The sequence below is a fragment of the Hylobates moloch genome, unplaced genomic scaffold, assembly GCF_009828535.3.
Source record: "Hylobates moloch isolate HMO894 unplaced genomic scaffold, HMol_V3 SCAFFOLD_4, whole genome shotgun sequence".
Classification (NCBI taxonomy): domain Eukaryota; kingdom Metazoa; phylum Chordata; class Mammalia; order Primates; family Hylobatidae; genus Hylobates; species Hylobates moloch.
This window is the reverse complement of record NW_026652279.1, coordinates 70,647,180-70,669,611: the sequence shown is the minus strand read 5'-3', so window position 1 is coordinate 70,669,611 and position 22,432 is coordinate 70,647,180. Positions and strand designations below refer to the sequence as shown.

The following is a 22,432-nucleotide window of genomic DNA, read 5'->3' as shown; positions in this document are numbered from 1 at the left end:
TTACCCAACTATGCTATTAGGAACTGGGAAAATACCCAAAGGAGGATCCTGGACCCAATAGGGCCATTTTGAGACAGACTTGGCCCAAAACTTTATTCATCAGCCAATTTCCATAAGTCCCAGAAGACTATTGTGGCACTTCAGGTGCTCAGGGATGAGTGTCAACTCAGAGCCAGTGTCTAGAATTTTCCCTTTCTCCAGTGCAAAGTCATAGGTGAAATGGCCATATACTCATTCAGGGTATGCTTAGAGGAAGATTTATAGTCTATACATGAGGATATTGCAAGGCCTTCCTCAAGGGGGCCTGGTCTCTCCTTCAGTTAAGCAATCCAGGTTTGTAGACTAGTTTAGGTGGAGGAATTGGAGGAGATGCCATGGCTTCTTACTGCAGTGACTCAAATACGACCTCTGCTCCCCATATATAGTGTATTCTCTATAATAAAAATCAAGTAATATTTTATGCCTATTTATTGTGTCCCTAGGTCCCAATAATCAATTATCCATGACTCAGGTCCCTCGAGTTCAAAACATTCTGGATGGCAGTCCACCTTTACAACCAGTCATGGTAATTGAGCCACCCTTATCTCTGATAAGTACTGCCACCTGGCCTCTGTCACGCTGGAATCCCACAATTTCCATTAAAATCATGTAGACTACTTCACAAGTGGCAACTCCCACCATCAACCCCTATTTCCAGTTGAAATTCAGAACCAAGTTTTCAAAAATGCTGGTATTTCCCTCATGAAGCATTTCTCAATGCCCTGGTGATTAAGTGTTTTTTTGTAACTTTCAGATAAAGTTGTCAGAGGAAGAGAAAGCAAATTGTCCATAATTACTTTACTCTAAATTTATCATGTTTTCATATCTGTTGGACTCCCTGCTCTAAATAATTACGGGAAAGTTTTTGCTTCTTGACCTCTTTAGACACAGTCCTTTGTGGAATCCGTGCTTTAGTCAGTCAACCGAGTGAACTATTAGAGCCATTTCCAGATGATCAAGTTAATACATTAAATCACGAATCCAATAGATATAGCCAACCTAACTGTATATTTCATTTTCGTCCTTTCACATGCTTAGGATTCATTTATATATGTGCTCTTTAAATTTCAATTAATCAATATGAGCAAGTTTTTGCAATTCCTGGTAGTCTATGTGCTGTCTTCTTCCAAGATAACTATTGATTCTACCCTGGTCTTACTGGAATCTGACTCCAGTTTTGGATCTTGTAAGCAATGAAGTGTGATGTGTGTGAATTTCAAAAGAAGGCTCGTTTCCTCAGGAAAATGAAAAGCGGGAGAGGTGTTTCTATTGGGAAATCAGTTTTGATATTGAATTATGGAACTCATTTCTTTGTGGAAGTCCAGTGTCCAGCTTTATCTGTGAACAAACAGGTTTCTGTCCATTTCTAAGAGAATTATTGCTTTCTCACTAACCCCTGAATATTAACAGAAGAAATTTGGCAAAGTTATCTGACCAACTTGCTTCAAAATTCTCCAAACTACACCACAAGACGTTAGTCCTGACTTTCAGCCATGCTGTCCTGTATGTATAATGGATAAAAATAATTCACTGAAAGCTGTCATCAAGTACTCTGGTTTTCTACCTGTGTTTGAGCTGAAACTTAAAAGTCTTACATTGGCTTTCTTTTTTTGGAAACCGTGAAGTGTTGTCTCAAATACTTTATCAAGCTCTACAATACTTGTAATCATTGTTACTGGCATAGTGGAAGAGTACAGCAGATTACTTAATTTCTTAGAGCCCTGATAATACAGGTAGTTGTGATGCCCTGCATACTATGGCTTACCAAAATTCCCTCTCTGCCTTCATGCGGGTCATTCCTACTTTCATGATCTAACATAAAATCCTTTCTTGAGGATTTGTTTCCTGGGATCACTCCTTATGGGCAAAATGGTATCTGCCATATTTCAACCAGGTAAATAGAAACCACTCTGAGTTCTTAAATAGCAAATTTGAAGCAGGAAATTGGTTATATAGTGATAGAAGAGCTACGGAGATGGTCAAACAAACCAGAGATTAGCAACATCAGGAAGCCACTCCCACCCATAGGGGCAAAAAGGAGAAGCATTCTAAAGGGAGCCCAGACACTAGGGTACCCAGCAGTAGTTGGGAGTGCGTCAGCAGCTGAGGCCTCAGAGGAGTCATAGTCACTGCGGGAAACACAGCTGCTGCCAGAGATGCTGTGCAAAGCAGAGCAGGAGTCCGAGAAATATCCCGGCTTCTCCTTGAACCCGGTCTCACCCTGAATCTCCTGCCAGGGCCAGGGCTCGATCCTCTGGTGATACTACATGGGACATTGTACATGGGACAATCTACACGGGACATTGGAAAGTCGAGGAAGGGATCAGTCTTCGGAAAGCAGTTTCAGCACCTGCAAGGAAACTAATGCTTCCCTTTTCAGAGCAGAGTGGTTTATTCAGGAAGGGAAACTATGTCTTCCTCCATCTCAGAATGGACTGCTCTGGCCGTAATTTGTAACCACCACTGTGCAGTTAGGGGGCCTCAGGCTTGATATGATCAATCTATTTACAATAAAGCTGTGATGAGGGTAAAAATAGATGAAGTACGTGTTAGGACATTTGCTGAGAAAGACGTACTCATGAGAAATGAGGCAAGTCAAATTGACTAACATGGAAACATTATTGATAGAAGAGAATGCGACAGAGATCCACACACATGAAACAGCCAGACCAAGGAGGTTGAGGGTGTTTTTAGGGCACAGAGACTGTACTCATTTAACTTGCTCTGTCTACATGCTGGATGGCATCATGAGCAGGTGGTAAATGCCTTCAAATTATCATGATAAACTGTTCTTACTAATGAAAGTGTGAATGACTGTAGGTAATTACGTGAAATTCAATCACGAGATTAAGCCGTCAGCAAGTGCAGGAAAATTATATTGAAATTTAGTCATTTATTAGTGTCCCGGAAGAATCTATAGAAGCCAACATGGATCGTTGAAATTAAGCTGGACACATAACAAAGATTTTGTTTTGTAAAATGCAGCAGAGCTGACTGAGCTGGATAACCTGTTATGTCTTTAATGATATATGTCTGTAACTTTGTCTACTGTGCTGCCTGTAATTAGTAATAGGAATGCTGTGAATGTTTTTTTTAAATTCTACATTTCTATTTTCCACCACTGAATAATTCAAACCAGCACATGAAATATACGGGACGAGCAAAACGTCTAAATTGTGCACAGGTTTGCATATTGGCTCCTTGAAAGAAAAACTACTAAAAACACAATTCTAGGATGTCAAATTCCTAAGAGAATCATCCCTCTCTTGCTATTTCTTTTTTCTCTTTTTTTTAAACTTCAGATTACATAAATGCCAATGGCATTTGTTGCAGAGATTGTTTGGAATTTTTCTTTGTTCCACTCTGAACAACATTGTCATTATTGAATTTTTACAGCTCCAACTTCCATTAACATCTGAAGAAGTTGTTAAATAATCTTTTCCAATTAGATTATTCTTTCCAAACTATTCTAGCTCCAGGAAAATATGAATGATGATGTCTAAATAGGGTATGGTGTCATATTTAAAGAAAATACATGTACAAAAACTTTTAGAACTAGAAGAAGCCTTAAAGATTGTCTAATCGTATTGTTCCTATTTTATAGAGAAGAAAACACACCAAAGAAATTTAGTGATTTTTTTTTTCTAGGAGCACATGGGTTGTTAATAACAAAAATAGGTCAGGAATAGATTTTTTTTTCAGATAATCTACGAAAGCATTCTTTAGGTAACTCTTCATTATTCAGTAAGATTCCATTACTTTAACACGTGATGTAGTTCTGGTTCGTGATGATGCATAGTTGTAAACAACATATAGTTTTATTATTAACAACAACAAGACTGCTTTATCCAGAGGATAACTCATTCCTCATAATTCTCGGCATCAGGTTATTTGCACGCAAATTCTTCAGTTCAGAGTCATCTTACAGACTTTTTCCTTGTTTGTCTACTTAAAATTTTTTCCAAACATTTTTAACTTTCGCTTCTGTCTCTCTCAGTCAACCTGGTCTTGTTACATCTTAGTTATTCAGTATGTAACTCTCTTATCATCTTAGGGTTCTGTTTGTGTGTTTGAGGCAGGGTTTTGCTCTGTCACCTAGGCTGGAGGGCAGTGGTACGATCTCGGTTCACTTCGACCTCAGCCTCCCAGGCTCAAGTGATCCTCCCACTTCAGCCTCCCAAGTAGCTGGGGTTACAGGCATGCAGCACCACACCTGGCTACTTTTTGTATTTTTTTGTAGAGACGTAGAGACAAGGTTTCATCATTTTGTCCAGGCTGGCCTCAAACTCCTGACCTCAAGTGAACTGCCGCCCTTGGCCTCCCAGAGTGCTGGGATTACAGGCGTGAGCCACGACACCCCACCTTATCTTTGAATTTTCAGTTTAATGTACTGCAACAGACAGGAATCAGAAATTAAAAGTGCAAAGCCACAATCTGATGCCTTTCTAAATAGAACTTCCTTTTTTTGTCATGGGAGACATGCTTAGGAGACATGTGTTTAGGAGATTTGCCGTGAGGCTAAGCAAGCTAAAGCTTCCAGGTCTCACTTGCACAGACCCTTTCCCAGGTCTTGGGATGAATCTAGAGCTCATGTTGACATATGTTTTTGTGATTTTCTCAAAAATTAGCTGTTTTAAGCACTATTGTTTAAGAACACTGTCTCCTTCACTCACATACACTGTCTTCTCCATCACATGTTCCCCTTACGGGATGGTAGGGATGAAGCTAAGACAGGGTTGAGTTGGTCAACACATACAACTGAGATTTAGTGGATATATTTATGCCATTTTCAAATATGTCTATGTACAATTAAATAGTCATTCCCTGGTGTATAAATGGCTTCTAGGAATCCTTCAACCCCTCCATTGCAATGTTTCAAATGGGCCTGAGATGACCTCTCTCTATGAACATATCCTATCAGTGTTCTATCAGCAAGCACAAGAGTTTAGTGAAAAATAAAAAATAAAAAACAGGTTTAAAATGCGCAGAGGATTAAAACTAGTCATTAGAAACGCAGTGCATCACGTATGCATCTTTAAGCAAGTAATTAATGAAAATATACGTTTTTTCTGAATTTTGTGTTCTATGGCATTTATTTACTTTTCAAAATTTGTCCACTGTGATTTCTCATTTTCAGTCTTTGCTTATGTACATAACTTAGTATTCATTTTGTATTCTTTTCCTTAAAACGTCATCCTCCCCCCAGCTTTCATAAGTCTCAGGCCCCACAAATCCTGGATCCAGGTGATTAAGTTTCCAAGCTAATCCTTTTAGATCTCAGAGGGAAAGCCTGTTCCTGGCTCGCTCTAGCAGCCTAAGTTTCGCAGGGCTGGGGTAGCAAAGACCTAGTAGAATAAAGAAATAAAAACAGGTAAAAATCTTTTCTGGGACACGCAATAAAAAGTTCCACATCAGAGAAACTGAATTCTTTTGACAAGTCTAAGAGAACTGTCATGGGGCCAGGCAACATGGACAAGTTTAGAAGCCTCACAGGTCCAAAAGTATAGCAGAGAGCAAGATGCAGTGGTTGCATCTAAAAATATTTCCATGAAAAAGCTGGCATTTCTGAGACTCGTTTTTATGAATGTGCACTACCTGATCAGAGAGAGTGGTTTAGCCTATTACAAATAGTCAATACAGACACCATATTCACTGTCAACATTGACAAGGGAAATGGATTAAACATCCATATGAATTCAAATCAGGACTTCTAGGGATTGAAATCACTACTTTGTTTTACTTCTATTAATATTTTTACCACGTATAGTTGACCCTACAGAAAGTCTAAATAAAGAGGAAAAAAATGATACACACACACACTCACACATATTCACACACACACTCACACACACACACATACACATTCACACACACACACTCACACACACATTCACACACACTCACACAAGTTCTGGGGGTAGGATGATTACTCCTGCTTTATTTTCATGAGTTTAGAGAAAGAAGGAAATGGGGATTATAGTTCACAGTAATCTGAATTTCGATGCAGAAATTGGACTAGATTTTCCAATTACTTATTATGATGTGTCAGTCTCATAATTCAATTTTAAGAAAGTAAGACAGTAGTGCAGAGTACAGCTAGTTTGTGGTATAAGCACTTTAAAAACCAGGCTTTCAGTTACCTGTAATAGGATCTCTAGACTTCTGCCTTACTTGTATTTTGTATGTGAATGTGAGCAAACACTAGGCACTCAATATTAATTGTATAGTAGATTGAGATGGAGCTTGGTGTAGTGGAAAATACATGAGCTGTGAAATTTCACAACTGGACTTTTAATCCTGATTCTGTTTTGTCATGTTATTTAAAATCCCTGCAAATCAGCTTCTCATTTCTAATGTGAAAATAAGGAAACCCGCCTTGAAAAGTTGTTCTGAGGATTCCAAGAGGTGACTTTTGTAAAGTTCTTCGTTATAGATGCCTAGTAAATTTGAGCCAATACTAATTGATGCATAAAATTCTAAGCTTCCTGGGAAGTCTAGTACTTAACAGGCACATACACATTATCCCATTTAATCTGCATATCTATCCTATAATGTAGGTATTGCCATCTCCTTTTTACTAATGAGGAAGGGTACATTTCCCATGTCAAACAACTGGCAAGTGGGGAGTAAGATGATGATAGAATCTTACAGCCTCTCAGTTTTCTGACACAGAAGCTGCAGGTTAGGTGTTTTTAAATGATTTATTCTTTTCATGTTTATTAAAGTCTTGACCAAACACATACTCTAAGTGTGAGAAATGAGGGTACTTCATTAAAAAAAATTTTCAGGACTAAAATGTATTTTTGATTTTTTTTCTAGCAGACAAAACAAGTGCTGAACACCTAAAGAGATTAGGGATTTGACAGTTTCAGATGAAAAATAAGATGTCAACATCAAGAAGCTATAATTCTTCCAATCCACTATTCACTATTTTAATGAGATTTGAGTAAAGAAATAATCATATTCCTTGAGACCAGAAGAATATGTCAGATGAATTTATTCTGTATCCCCAAGCGGCAAATAATGTTCTACGATTCTGAAGTCTCACATAACTCTCATTCATGAAAGCCACACTACTCTCCCTCACTTTTCCAAAGTACCCTATCCTTTCTGGCCATTTTTAGCTTCTCCTACTGTCTCTTTTTATCCCAGTTGGCTATGAGATTATAAAATCTTCTCACAGCCAATACATTCAGATGTGACAATAGCAAAAATTTGGGGGTGGTATGGAGTTCTGAGTTTCCTGTTTGGCTAAATCTGGGTTTGGATCCTGGCTCTGTCACTCACAGCTGAGTGACTATATTAGTCAAGGTTATCTATAGGAGAAGATTATATATATATATAATATAAATATATATTACATATATTATATTATAATATAATATATATAATATGTATATAATATAATCTTCATATATATTTATATATATATATATATATCCCAACACACGGAGTCCTTTGGCAACACCTCACAGACACACCCAGGATCGATACTTTGCACCTTTCAATCCATTCAAGTTGACAGTATTAATATCACAAGTCCACCCCTTGTCAAATTGAACCCATACACATCTCCTGAAATCATACATAACTTCAAATAAAGACAATAATAAGGTCATAATTACACCTAACATAATACAACTCTCCTTCATACAACCAGAAATGCAACAATCCCTAACCCAAATGCTATTACATAAAGTTAACAACAGTTAAATGCTGATATGAAGTCAATAAATCTTACGTCACATGATAAAGGAAAAAGGAAATAAAATGAAGGTACTTTCCTAGTGCAAGTGTATACGTGCACAAACATGTTTCTAACAGGAGGAGAAGGAAATACTCATGACAGTTACAGTCCCCATTTCTGCAGCTGGTCACATGGTCGTAGCTGGTATTGGTGACTACCTTCTGCTACCTACCCATTCTGTATTCCCTTTGCCTTCAGCAAGCACCTTGGCAGGTCGTGTTTTTTCCCCTGGTGGAGTTACCCAACCGTCAGTTCTTGACTTCTGTGCATTCGCAGGCTCAACTTCATGTGGAAGCTGCCAAAGCTTTAAGCCACAGCCCAGCCTCTATGTTGGGCCCTTTCAGCCACCGCTAGAGCAGCTGGGATGCACCAAGACCTTAGGCTGCACACAGCACAGGGACCCTGGGCCCAGCCCACAAGACCATGTTTTCCCCCTAAGCCTCCTGAGATGGGAGGGACTGCCGTGAAGACCTCTGATATGTGCTGGAGACATTTTCCCCATTGGCTTGGGGATTAACTTTCAGCACCTTATTATTTATGCAAATTTCTGCAGCTGGCTTGAATTTCGCCTCAGAAAATTGATTTTCCTTTTCTATCACATTGTCAGGCTGCAAATATTCTGAACTTTTATGCTCTGCTTCCCTAATAAAACTGAATGCCTTTAACAGCACACAAGTAACCTCTTGAATGCTTTGCTACTTACAAATTTATTCCACCAGATACTCTAAATCATCTCTCTCAAATTCAAAGTTCCACAAATCTCTAGTGCAGGGCAAAATTCCTCATCTTTTTGCTAATACATAACAAGTGTCACTTTTGCTCCAGTTCCCAACAAGTTCCTTCTCTCCATCTGAGACCATCTCATCTTGGATTTCATTGTCCATATCACTATCAGCCTTTTGATCAAAGCTAGTCAACAAATCTAGGAAGTTCCAAACTTTCCCATATTTTCCTGTCTTCTTCTGCCCCCTCCAAACTGTTCCAACCTCTGCCTGTTACCCAGCTCCAAAGTTGCTTCCACATTATTGGGTATCTTTTCAGCAGTGCCCCCACTCTACTGGTACCAATTTACTGTATTAGTCCATTTTCATGCTGCTGATGAAGACATACCCGAGACTGGGCAATTTACAAAAGAAAGAGGTTTAATGAACTTACAGTTCCACATGATTGGGGAGGCCTCATAATCATGGTGGAAGGCAAGGAAGAGCAAGTTACATCTTACATGGATGGCAGCATACAAAGAGAGAGCTTGTGCAGGGAAACTCCCCTTTGTAAAACCATCAGATCTTGTGAGACTCATTCACTATCACAAGAACAGCAAGGGAAAGACCTGCCTCCATGATTCAATCATCTCTCACCAGGTACCTTCCACAACTCTTGGTAATTATGGGAGCTACAAGATGAGATCTGAGTGGGGACTCAGAGCCAAATTATATCAATGCCCTTTGGAATGAACTTAACTGATGATTTCCTCAATTACTGAAAAGTTAGATTAATTAAAGAGAAACAACAGTATTTACTTAGTGATAAGTAAATTAAATACTTAATTCCTGTAACAACTCTGTGAAGTAGTTTCCTTTAATATCTTCATTTTATGGCCAGGCACAGTGGCTCACGCTTGTAGTCCCAGCACTTTGGGAGGCTGAGGCGGGCAGATCACGAGGTCAGGAGTTGGAGACCAGTCTGTCCAGTGAAACCCAGTCTCTACTAAAAATACAAAAATTAGCCAGGCATGGTGGCAGGCGCCTGTAATCCCAGCTACTTGGGAGGCTGAGGCAGGAGAATCTCTTGAATTCAGGAGGCAGAGGTTGCAGTGAGCTGAGATCAAGCCACTGCACTCTAGCCTGGGTGACAGAGCTAGACTCCAGCTCACAAAAAAAAAAAAAAAAAATCTTCATTTTACATACAGATGACCACACTGTGACTTGAAGAGGTGAAGAAAATTATCCAAAATATACAGCTTCTAAGTAGCATTGCTGAAACTCCACCCCCATTTTTATATCGCTAACAGCTTCCCAAATAATGCTATCTGCATATTGCTATTTGTGAAAATCACTTGGGATGAATTCATGTAATATTCATGATAGATCAAGGACTTTCATTAAATATTGGTTCCTATTTATTTGTATTTGTATAGCACTTTATTTTTCCCAAATCAGTTTAGATTTCTTATTTCACTTGATCTTCCTTTGACAGATAAACAGAAATATAAGATTAAATGATATCAACAAATCACCAGTGGAAATGGTCCAGGATGTGGGCCTTCTGTCTTCATATTTGGTACTTTTTTTCCTTCAAACCTTCAATTCCTCAAGATACCATAAGAAGAAACTTTGAATTTTAACTTTTCTTGTGTTCTCCCTCCATTTTGGGGCTCTGAGGAAAGGCATATGAAAATAGGGCATATGCTTATTTTCATAAAAGGATGAGTGCCTTGATGTTACAGAACCTGATAGCACACACTTAAAATGATTATTTTGCCATCTTTGGAATCATCATGGCTGGAAGGCCACTCACAACAGGACTTTTCCTCTTCTTGCAATGATCAGCCTTATTGGAATCTGGCCTGCAGAGTGTCTGGGCTGTGTGTGAGCTTGATGTCAGATCAAGTCCAAGCAAGTCCCCGAAGCTCAGGCTTTACAACATCGTGTAACTCAGAAACATTCCATCAAGCCACCACCCACCTTTTCCAGTGGGAATCTACTAAAATGATTCTCTTGGAAGCAGTGTGGAAGTAGGGGGAAGGGTGTTAAATTTGTGCTTTTGGAGTGGATTGTAGATGGGTGAGTGGGTGGAGAAAAGAGGGGGGGTACTTAAAAGCAAAGATGGAAAAAATAACCACACTGCCACCAAAATATTCTGCTTAAGGATGAGGGAGTACACCCTACAGCTGTTAGCGCTGTTCAGCATATTTTGCATATTTACATATACCAAGTATTTCCAAACAGCCTTGTGTTTGTTTTAAAATCCCACACGGAGATGTCTGGTAAAGCTGTCACTGCAGAAACTTCATGGTGAAGTTTGCAAGACTATTTTCAAAATTCTTTATATGCATCATAAACTGAGCAGAAGAGTTATTGTCATTAACCACATTATAGAGAAATCTAAACTAATCTGCCTACCCATCAGACAACACTCAGAACAAAGCACCCGTGTTCTAAGACAAAGAAAGAACCTCGTTGATCGAAGCCAATTTTTTTTATTGTTGGTGTAATTTGTTTAATACAAAATGGCACATAGCATGATACCATGTCACCCATTGATCCTTGATTAGTCCTGAAGCTATCAAAGTATGATTTTTCTTTATTTCTGTTGACTCTAATCTTTGACTTAAAGATATTTTCCCAGACTTACGGAGTTATAATTGACAAATTAAAGTTGTATGTATTTAAGGTATACGATATGATGATTTGATATAGGTAAACATTGTGTAATCATTATCACAATCAAATTAATTAATACAGCCATAACCAGAAGTATTTTTTGTAAGAAAAATGATAACACGGGACAGATTTTTCATGTAGCCATTTTCTTTTGGAAACATAAAACACCACAAAACCATACACAGCTCATTTGAAAAAGATTCGTAAGCTTTCAACACAAGAAATAGGGGAGTTTAAAGCTATATTTTCCTTTTAGCAAGATCCACAAGAAAGGATAGAGTGTCATGCTTAAAGGGGAACAGATTTTGTATTTTTTGGCAAGATATTAAATCCTCTGTTGCTATATTTGGCTCTCTGCAAATAGTCTCTTGTACAAGTGCAAAGCAAAGATCAATGCTGGTGTTCTTCATTCAGTCACAGCCAAACTTGGTATGGAAAGTAAAACAGTTGTGCTTGAGTGTTGTTTCGAAGAAAGTCCTGCAGCTCATTTATTGATCAGCAGCATTCCAGAGGATGGATACCCTCTTTACACATTAAATCTATCAAAACATGTTTGCTTTTCCATAACAGTTTTCCACTGCTTAACTGATAGCAGATGGAGTGATTCAATCTGGACAAAAGTGTTAAAGCTTTACCATGTCAATGTGGTCATATTTAGCTATTTAGTCAAATGTGTATAAGCAGGTCAAATAAGATGCTTGGAGACTTAGGACATCACAAGATGGGCCTAAGTTCCCAAAAAAGGAAGCAAAACAATTAAATCGTACTTGGTTGTCCCCAGAGAAAACACACTTCAGCTAGGAAGAATCTGCACTGGATGACCTGCTCTCCACCCCCTAGACTGCTCATCTTACATAAGTAACACATAACCCTTTGGATTCTGAAGCACTATAATAACTACATGAAACATTTGAAATAGTGACAGGAATTTTCTTTACATGCAATTATTTAATGCATGAAGATAAACCCCCACACAAATGCCAACGCAAACATTATGACTTGCTACTCCCAGTGAAATAGTCTTTCTTGATCACAAGAGTGACAGAAAATGACGGAAGTCCAATACTAATGGTTGTAGGTAGAATAATGGCTCCAAGTCCTAATCCCCAGAACCATTGAATGTTACTGTACATGGAAAAAGGGACTTTAAAGATGTAATTAAGAACCTTGAACCGGGCGCAGTGGCTCATGCCTGTAATCCCAGCACTTTGGGAGGCCAAGGCGGGCGGATCACGAGGTCAGGAAATGGAGACCATCCTGGCCAACATGGTGAAATCCCGTCTCTACTAAAATACAAAATATTAGCTCTGTGTGGTAGCATGTATCTGTAGACTCGGGAGGCTGAGGCAGGAGAATCCTTTGAACCCGGGAGGCGGAGGTTGGAGTGAGCCGAGGTCGCGCCACTGCACTCCAGCCTGACGACACAGCAAGACTCCATCAAAACAAAACAAAACAAAACAAAAAAACAAAACAGAACAAACAAAAACCTTGAGATGAAGAGATTATTCTGAATTATACAGATGCAGCTATTGTAATCACATGAGTCCTTAAATATGTAAGGGAGAGGAAGAAGAGAAAGTCAGTGATGCCATGTGAGAAGGTCTGGACCAGGTTGCTGGATTTGAAGATGGAAGGAAGCTAAGCAAAGGACTCTAGAAGCAGGGAACAGCAAGATTCTTTCTTGGAAGCATCCAGGAAATGCCTCCTACATTCTGTAGCCCACCAAGACTAAGATCTTTGCTGAATGTCTGACGGACAGAGCTGTAAGATAATAAATTTTTGTTGTTTTAAGCCATTATCATTGTAGTAATGTAGTAATATTTTACAGCAGTTCTAAAAAGCTCATTTTGACACCACATTCTAAATATGGTGGACAGTCAAAAAGCCTGTGCCAAATTATTTCATCTGTAATGCTGGAAAGTGTATTATTTAAATGCTGATTTTCAGACTTTAGTACTTTCACATTAAAGATACGTGTAATAAGAAAATTGAGGGCCCACGGGCCGGGCGCAGTGGCTCACGCTTGTAATCCCAGCACTTTGGGAGGCCGAGGCGGGCGGATCACAAGGTCAGGAGATCGAGACCACGGTGAAACCCCGTCTCCACTAAAAAATACAAAAAATTAGCCGGGCGTGGTGGCGGGCGCCTGTAGTCCCAGCTACTCGGAGAGGCTGAGGCAGGAGAATGGCGTGAACCCGGGAGGCGGAGCTTGCAGTGAGCCAAGATTGTGCCACTGCACTCCAGCCTGGGCGACAGAGCGAGACTCCGTCTCAAAAAAAAAAAAAAGAAAAGAAAATTGAGGGCCCACGTAGAGAAACTCTAGCTTTCTTCAGAATACAAAGTCTTCGAATTCTCTTTTCAATGTTAATCAATTGTAGAAAAGTTTTTGTTTGTTTTTTCATACTACTTATGGCAGAATCCCTGTCAACAAATGTAAAAACAATAAAATACACCTTGGTCAACCAATATGCTTAGAAGCATTGTATTATAAAATTCTCAAGACTCTTGCTGTTATGTAATTAATAGACCCCATTTCATTTACTTTTCCATTATAAACATGTGTTTTATAATCTATTCCTTGCTGTAACATATAGACTTCTTGGCTCTAGAAATTAACTTCTTAATTAATAATACCTAAGATGTTGTAATTTCCAAAATATTTATAAGATGCTTAATTGAATAAGGAGGAAACAAAAAGAGCTTTAAATTCTCAAGAACTGCAGACCAAATCCAAATGCTATGTTAAAATACAAACATTGAATTCACATTAAATTATTTATTGAACAAATTGAAGACAATGACATATGTTTTTATTACAAAGTCTTCCATCATCTTATATCATTGACACATATTATGAGACCTGCATTTGAAGAGTGAATAGAAACAAGAAAATGTTTTCCCAACCCCACAAAAACAGAAAAAATATATAATTTTATAATTATCTTATAAAGCCAGAAGTTTTATGGATTATACTTTTTTTATTAATCAAGAATGACAGCATAACTAAGGTTAATGTTTATTTCTGGAAACACAAAATTAAGGTAGCACAACTGCTTGTAGAACCAACAAGTCTGAAATTTCACGGTATTTCAATGCAGTAAAATAATATTTCTATTGTTAGTTTTCAGTTTACCTAATCAAGGGACAAATATAAAATTCACTACACTGTATTTTTGTTCACGAAAGCATTTCACCTTACCTAGATTTATATAATAAAAACAAATTGTATCCATATCTTCCCTTTAAATATATGTACTTTAAAGTGATACAAAGAATTCACATGAAAACCTTTCCCTATGTTTTATCTCCTGAAAAAAATGTATGGAATAGTGTTTTTAAATCAGATATAATATTCAATATTGTACATATCCTAAGAAATTAAATCAATTGTGTAAATAATCATCATTAACTTTTGCTCTAGCCACAGCATAGAAAGAAATGTACATCTCTATTAATATAAAGAGATATCAATAGGAAAGTTCACATCTTATGCATATACCAAAAAAACTAATTAAAGTATCTTGCACTTTAAAAGAATTATTCTTATGTCAAATTTAGTAGTCTAGAAATTGTTTTTTTTTAAAAAAAAACAAATTGGTGATTACTCACCCTTTTCTAAAAGGTGTCTGTTTGCTTATACAGCGGAATTGGTAAAAGTACACTTATTTATAATAGAATTTCTTGGAACTTAAAAAGGAGATTCAGAAAAACTTATTGGATCAAATCAAACTGACTACAACTTCAAGAGAATACTACTTTGATCAATACTTTAAAACTACAAAAGTATTTTTAAACAAAAAAGCACAATAGACAATACAAGAAATAGAAAAGTTGCGATACTTTAACAATAACGACAATTTCTATAGGCTGTAAAAGTGTACATGGTGCAATTCCCAGAGAGCACTACAAGATTCAAAAGAAAAAAATACCTGCTAAAAAATTCTAAATGTCTGTGCTGTGACCAATCTCCATGACCAAGTTACCACGGAAAGTAACATTTTGAAGTTACTGAGACTGAGGTTTCCTTATAGGTACCACCCATGCCCCCACTTGCCAGAGCCATTCACTTTTTTATAGGTTATATATTTGTTTTCAACATCCGTTTTTGAATGGATGTTGAAAGTTAGGCTAAAATTTTTGCCTAATTTTTCTATAATGATTTTAGTAATAGTTTTAACGCTTTAGTAATAGATTTAAAGGGCACTTTGCACTTTAAATATTTTCAGAGAATAAACTGTAATTTCTCTCTCAAACAAGTCTTTCTTATTCTAAAAGATGTCTTTTATCTTACAGGAAAGAAAAAAATGAGTTTCTAGGAGCCTCTCCATTAAACTGGCAGGTTGATTTCATTTCTGATCCCATACAGTTTCTGCTGTCTTTCCGTTGGCTGCAAAGGTGATCAATCAGGAATTCGAACTGCCATCAATACCCCTTTGTAACTGCAATGGCTCAAGTGAACTCCTTCCATCTTCAGTAACTGACACAGTGTCAACATCTGCTTCCAATAAGGTTGTTTCTCTTTTCCCTTCAGTAGAGTAAATCTGCTGACTGAGATCGTAAACGGTTGTGTTTTTTTCCCCCTTTTAATGCGGAAGATTTTTCCACCATATTTTGCAACTTTCCTTCAAGTCAAGTAAAAATAAAAAAAAATTGGATAACTTCAAAAGAAATGTTCTTATCCTAGGTGCCAAGGAAGTTCGGTATATAACTAAAAATATAAACTATGGTGAATGAATGACACTGTCCTCACAATTTTGGACACACTCATTTAAATAAAATTTTGGAACATGTAGGAAAACTGAATTGGACCTACGTGCCACTATAAGGTTAATTTATTTTTCCTTCAGAAATGACACTCTAAAAAGTCAGCTAATTAAGAAATGTACATTTATCTCCTATTCCAGGTAGAAGGAACAGTTAGTAGGAGAAAAAGATTCTCTTTGCAGTAATTTCTTACAGAAAAACAATCATGTATCTATTTGATTGCTGCAGAAACGGATATGGATGTGAAGAGAAGAGACCTTTGGGAGCTCAATTTAATGAACTACTTATTCAACTTGATAGTCATCTGTAGTAGCTGTTATTTATTGAACATCTAATATGAGCCAGATGATTGATCGTGTGTGTGTGTGTGTGTGTGTGTGTATGTGTGTGTGTGTGTATGTATGTGATTTCCAACTTCCAGAGCCTGTCTATTATCCCATTTTACTCATGAGATAAATAAATGAAGCCCCAAACCACACATAAACTTGTGGCTAAACTAGAATTTAGAGAATGGCCTAACAGCCAAGTTCTTTTCCATTAATTCATTCTGCTTTCTATTTATCCCTCAGTCAAAACTCTAACATATATACTTTCCTTTTTCCACCACTTAATGCCACTGCCCCCATCGGCTTAATTCAGCAAACACTATTTAAAGAAGGGACACTCAGTAAGGGATAGAATACAGGTTCTTGAAACAGTTTCTGATTTCCACTTTAAATTATACATACAACATTAAACCAGATAGCAAACTCAAAAGCTAGACAGGGTGACATATTCTGCAAATCTCAGAATAGGAATGGGCAAATACTTTTTGTATAATGAATAACAAGCTTCTCAAAGGCAACTTTCATGTCAGTGCTTAGAATTTGGGTTTTTTAAAAAGTCTTAAAAAGTTAAAGAAATAAATCCCCAATTATTTGCAATCCACTCCTCATTTTGCAAATTTTAGAGCAATCTTGGCCATTTTTGCTTAACAAAATAATATAAACACTCTTGAGAAGAAAGAGAAAGGAGAGCAAATAGAGGGGAAAGTTAAGAGAGGGTGCTTAACTTTCTTAAGAAGACACATTGATTTCTCAAAAGTTTAGAGGCTCTTTCAAATTAATAATGAGAGACAAAATAATCTGTTAGGTTCCTGATTTGTCTACATTATGTTGTTTCTTAGCTCCCGATGGTTTACTGGTGGAAGCATAGATTCTATTTAAAATAAATGAGACAATTTTCTAGGGTCTAGTTCACAGATATTTAGAAAGCTTGAATAAAATCTGATTTGTAAAATCAGACAAAAGTCACCTTTGTCTAAAGGTGGAGAGGTTTTAATAAAATTGTGGAGGCAGATAGTAGCCTTCAATAAAACAGTTCAGAAGGCTCTAAGTCCAACAGCATCATTTTGATGTGAGAAAAGAAGAGCCAGAGAATGACAGGATTTTAAACTTGGAATGAATTCAGAATATTATGCTAAATTACAACCCATCCTCTTTTAGGACTTCTAACAGCAATAGGGTCCTAGAAGACAATTATGGAGGCATGCTCCTTCTCTTTCCATGTATATTTTTGATCCACTCCCTGGGTGGCAGTGTACCCCAAACACCTAGGTCCTGTTTGCTTTTTCCTTTTTCTTTTTGAGACAGGATCTTGCTCTGTTGCCCAAGCTGGAGTACAGTGGTGCAATCACAGCTCACTGCAAGCTGCAAACTCAAACTCCCAGGCTCAAACGATCCTCCCGACTCAGCCTCCAGAGTAGCTGGGACAACAGGTGTGCACCGTAATGCCCAGGTAATTTTTCAGAAATTTTTTGTAAGGATAGGGTCTCCCTATGTTGCCTAGGCCGATCTTGAACTCCTGGGCTCAAGCAATCCTCCCGAGTCTCTGCCTCCTATAATACTAGGATTACAGGCATGAGCCACTGTGCCCAGCCTGGGTCCTGTTTTCAAAGAGAGAGCTCACTTACAAATCTTCCCTGTGTACAGCAGAAACCAGGCTCCCAACATTTCTCGGGTCCTCAGAGCCAATAACTTTTTTTATCTGACAGTTACCAGGAGAGACACAGAGCAAAATCTAAATTCACGGTGAAGACATCTAATTAATGCCCTTCAATTAAATTTGGTGGAAAATAAGAAATGGAGCTAGGAGTAACTACTTTCCTTTTCCTCTTCATTGGGAAAATCCAACTGAATGATCTGAATGAGGTTGAGTATAACACTACTTTCAAATAAATTACAAAGGAAGTTAATGTATTCTGAAGGTGGATATGGATGAGGCAAATAACCCTGTGAGTCATCACATGGGAACTGTTGAATACGTGCCTTTGAAAACTCAGAAGGACACAAGGCAAATCCAGATTTATAAATTCACTAAATTTTGTGCTCCATGTATTTGGGCAAATTATAAATGAAACGATCATATCAAATCAAATTATGGACCAAAGTATAGAAAATTTAACCTGGCTACTCCCAGGAAATATAAGTTCATGTTATTAGTGAGTGGAAGGTATCTTAAATTTGGACCCCACATTGGTAAAACTGTGCATATTGTGTAAAAGAGAGTCTAGGTGAGAAACAGCAAAGTGCGGAGTGATGAGAGTACAAGAGAGTATATAGATCTGAAACTCAAAAGATGGACAGGATATAAATGAATACATAAATTACAGCCAAGGAAAATATTTGAAAATTATCTATGAGAACTCTGCCTAGTTGAACATGCCATGTTCATGTCTAAAAAGTTCGCATATATGATACGAACAATTAAAGATAGAAAGTGGCATTTCGCTGAACATACTATTTTATGTGGGTGGAGAGAAAAATGGGAGAAATTTGAAAAAACCGCTTTATGAAGCTAAAAAACTTCTCTAATACACTAACTTTTTAACATGATGTCTCTGGAAGCAGTTGATGGAAGAAATGAACTTTGCCTTTGAAGTCCTAACAGTATCAATAACTGCTACTTTCATAATCTTAATCTTCTCCTAGCAGTGTCTTAATGATAATTTCAACTTTATTTAGATCCTGAGAGCTATATCAAGTTAAACCCTCAAATTTTTTTTTAGCCCAATTTAAATTGTATATAACCTCTGGTTTTATTTTTAAATTGTGGCATAAATTTAAAACCTAATATACACTTTATTTTGGCCTAAATTTCTTTCTAAAAAGGAATTCAATGAAGTAAAGCCAGATTTAAATAAACAAAAAAAGAGACTTAAGTTCTGTGTTGAAACTATTATATATAGAACTGTTTGTTTGTTTGTTTGTTTGTTTTAGCTTACAGTGATAGGTGGCATTATAAGAAAGAGCTCGGGCTTTGTAATTTCTCTAGTACCGTCCCAGATATTGTTCCTTCAGATGCTCTTCAGGAAAAAGAAATCTCACTTAAAATACGACTTTTTAAATTGCCATGAATGAATAATTAGAAACAAGTGAAATAAGTCACTGGCACTCATAGGTAGCATGGTTAAATGCATTTTTTTCCTTGTAGTTGTGTATAACCTCTGGTTCCATTTGTCAAATTTGGATGGGCTAGAAAGAGAATTAGTCTCCTCTAGGCAAACTCTTCATCTGATTGAAAGTTTATGCCAACTTTCTTATTAGTCAACCTCCAAGTTATTCTTTGGGAGAAATCAAAGCAATAAAATATCATTTTTTTAGTACAGTCATTAAAAAAAACTTTTCAAGCTATACATATAATTCAAAACTAATTGAGCTAGCATGGAATTAAGTCTTTACTGAGATTCAATGTAAAAACAATACTGCATTGGTTTGACTACGATATAGCTACTTTTGTAAAAAGGAAAAAACAAAACATTTGAGGTAACCTAGAAAGCACAGACAGAGCATATAATAGACATCTTAGAGATAAGCATTTTAAACATTTTTGCCAGTGCTTCTCTGAGAGCAAGTTCTTTAAACAGAACTCAACAATTTTTACAATATTAAAAAAAAATACATCCCTCAAAAATAGCCCATCAATGCTAACCCAAACTTTTTGTATTTCTACAAAAATAGATGCACATAGAGCTACAAACTTGTATTCCTGAAAGAATGAACATTTTAATGTGTGGTTCATCCTTTCCTGACAAGGTGGTTGGCTAAAAAAAACATCAAAATGAAACAAAAACTTAGCTATATATTGATAAAAGCAAGATAACAAAAGGAGAGAGTCGCACAGTTGGCAAAGGCTCAGATGAGGAAATAAACAAACAAAAATGCTTTTCTTCAATGTCTAGGACCCACTTTGCTTTCTCAAGAAAGGCCGAAAACCAGTCAACTGCGTGACACTTTGTCTTCTCCTTCCATGCCTTTTCATGTCCTATTGCTGAATGGAAAATCCCGACAGTATCTTTTCCCAGTGGGCCCTTGGATTTATGCTGCAACTTAACTCACTAAGATTGTGTGTTTCAGTACCATGGTGATTCCTTACTCTTGTCCTGATGCTGTAGACCTGGAACAAATGACAATGGGGAAAAATAAAGAACATTAATACATATGGTACCAAAAATTAGCATAATCTGCAGTACATCGGATACAGAAACCAAAAAGATAATCCAGGCAACTGTGAGTTCTGACCTGAAGACATCATGATCTCTAAGCAAATTCTGTGCTGGAGCTCACAATTTTCAAAAAACCAACTAACACAGTATGTGACAAAAACACAAGACCAGGACAGTGCTATTTATACAATACAAATTATTTGCTATATTTTTTATTTGCTTGGAGTATGAGTGAATAGTAAATAGCAAAAATGAAACATTTGTAATTTCAAATGGAGGTGATATTGGGAGAAAAAAGACATAAATAATCTTTGGAGCATTTATGCAGTGCTTCAATTAATACTTTCAGTAACAATCAAAATTATTCTTTTAGACTAATGTGATAAATAAATTCTGTGTTATTTTGAAATGTACTGCACAATGGGATTACTATAAACTATGTGAGCGATTAGATGGCTAAAAACTGAGTCTACTATTGTCAGTAAAATAAATATAGTTGGTTCATAACTAACAGTCCAGACCCATATTCTATTTATTAATTTACTTACTTTATCTTACCTTCCTCCAAAAAGTATGTAAAGTGAATTTAAAAAATCATACCAGATAGCAAAAATTAAAATTTAGAAGTTAAAAATAGTGACAAAAGGAAGGTATACGTTGATTAATAGGACATAGATTAATTCAAACTCAAAGCTAAAATCAGTAAGAAGTTTACCAAAGAGAAAACGGGAAATGTGACTTTTATCTGTGTCTAATACAGTTAATTGACTAATTTCTGATATGGGCAATTGACATAGCACCTCAGTTTGTACCTACTCGAAGTTACTTTTATTTTGTTTTTTTTTCTTTCCAGCTTCACTGAAGTATAATTGAAAATTAAAATTGTATACATTTAAGGTGTATAACAAGATACTTTGATGAACTTATATATTGTGAAATGATTACCTAAATAAAGTTAGTTAATAAATCTGTCACCTGTTTTAGTTCCCTTTGTTTTTGTACCTGAAGTATAATTGTTTGGAAGAGTAAAAACACAGAATAATAGGTGCTTTTATGTTGTTTAAAACTAAATAACAAAACATGAAGCAAAACTCTTTAAACATGTGGGTAGAAATGCAGCAAGGTTGCTGTTGTGTGGGTGCAAGGATCTCAAGTTGTCTTCTTGGTCTTTGATCTAAAACTGTTGTAAACCCAGAATGGATGTCAGAAATTTAATAGCTAAATGAGCCAATTAGTTTCAAAGTTTTTCTATTATTAAACAACATTTCTTATCCCTCAACTAGTCAAAGAATTTTGTAAAATATGGATTTCATTACAAAATAGGACACAATTAGTGTTTGGAGACATTAAGGCAGTCTACAAAACGGACTACACAAAGGGCAAAAGAACAAATAGAAGGAGATAAAGAAGCATCTCATAAAATTACAAGTCACAATCTGTGTACTGTGTAGCATTTGTGTACTGGGAACAAACAACACTTCCTGAATGCCAAAAGATTGTCTCCACTTTTTTTCTTTTTACCACAAGCATACTGGTATTATGCTTGATAAAGAAGCAAGTTTTCCTTTCCCATTTCGAAAGAAGAGGAGGAGAAGGATAAAAGAGGACAATGAGAGAGAGAAAAAAAATAAAAGGATCTGGGGTATGTCAATCCAATCTAAGTTTGCTTTATTCATTTTCAAATGGTTTTCTGGTTAGAACAATTTGCAACCTGACATAGTCTCTGTTGGGTAACTCTTGTAATCTAAACCACCTTTACTGACAGTCTGCTGATTATATAAATATTTTTTTAATTATTAAAACATCTCATCTTCTGTATGACTCAGGATTTCCACACTTGAAGACTGCATCAATCTACAGAATGTCAGTACTGCAAGTCATGAATACTGTTGTAATCATCAAGTGGTTTGCCTGTCTTATTCTTGCTTTTAAATAAAGGCAACTTCTTATTTGCTTTGCAAAGACATATGACTATTTCAAAATCACGTGAGCCTTTTGCTGCAGACAAGTATTTCA

General features: G+C 36.7%; 1 protein-coding gene across 5 annotated transcripts in view; it reads right to left on the bottom strand.

Annotated features, from left to right (window-relative positions):
• Positions 1-5,157: 5,157 nt before the first annotated feature.
• VGLL3 (vestigial like family member 3) overlaps positions 5,158-22,432 on the bottom strand; it is a 56,976-nt gene continuing 39,701 nt past the window's right edge. Inside the window, exons 4-5 of one of the 5 annotated variants that reach the window (XM_058438184.1) lie at positions 20,331-20,367; positions 5,158-5,384 (exon numbers count right to left, since the gene is read on the bottom strand). In XM_058438184.1, the coding sequence (XP_058294167.1) occupies positions 5,354-5,384; positions 20,331-20,367 (68 nt within the window). In that variant the 3' untranslated portion in view covers positions 5,158-5,353. Of the gene's footprint in view, positions 5,385-15,508; positions 15,792-19,417; positions 19,535-20,159; positions 20,368-22,432 lie in introns of those variants that run through there. The other 4 variants (XM_058438185.1, XR_009213365.1, XR_009213364.1 and 1 more) reach the window with 4 other exon arrangements.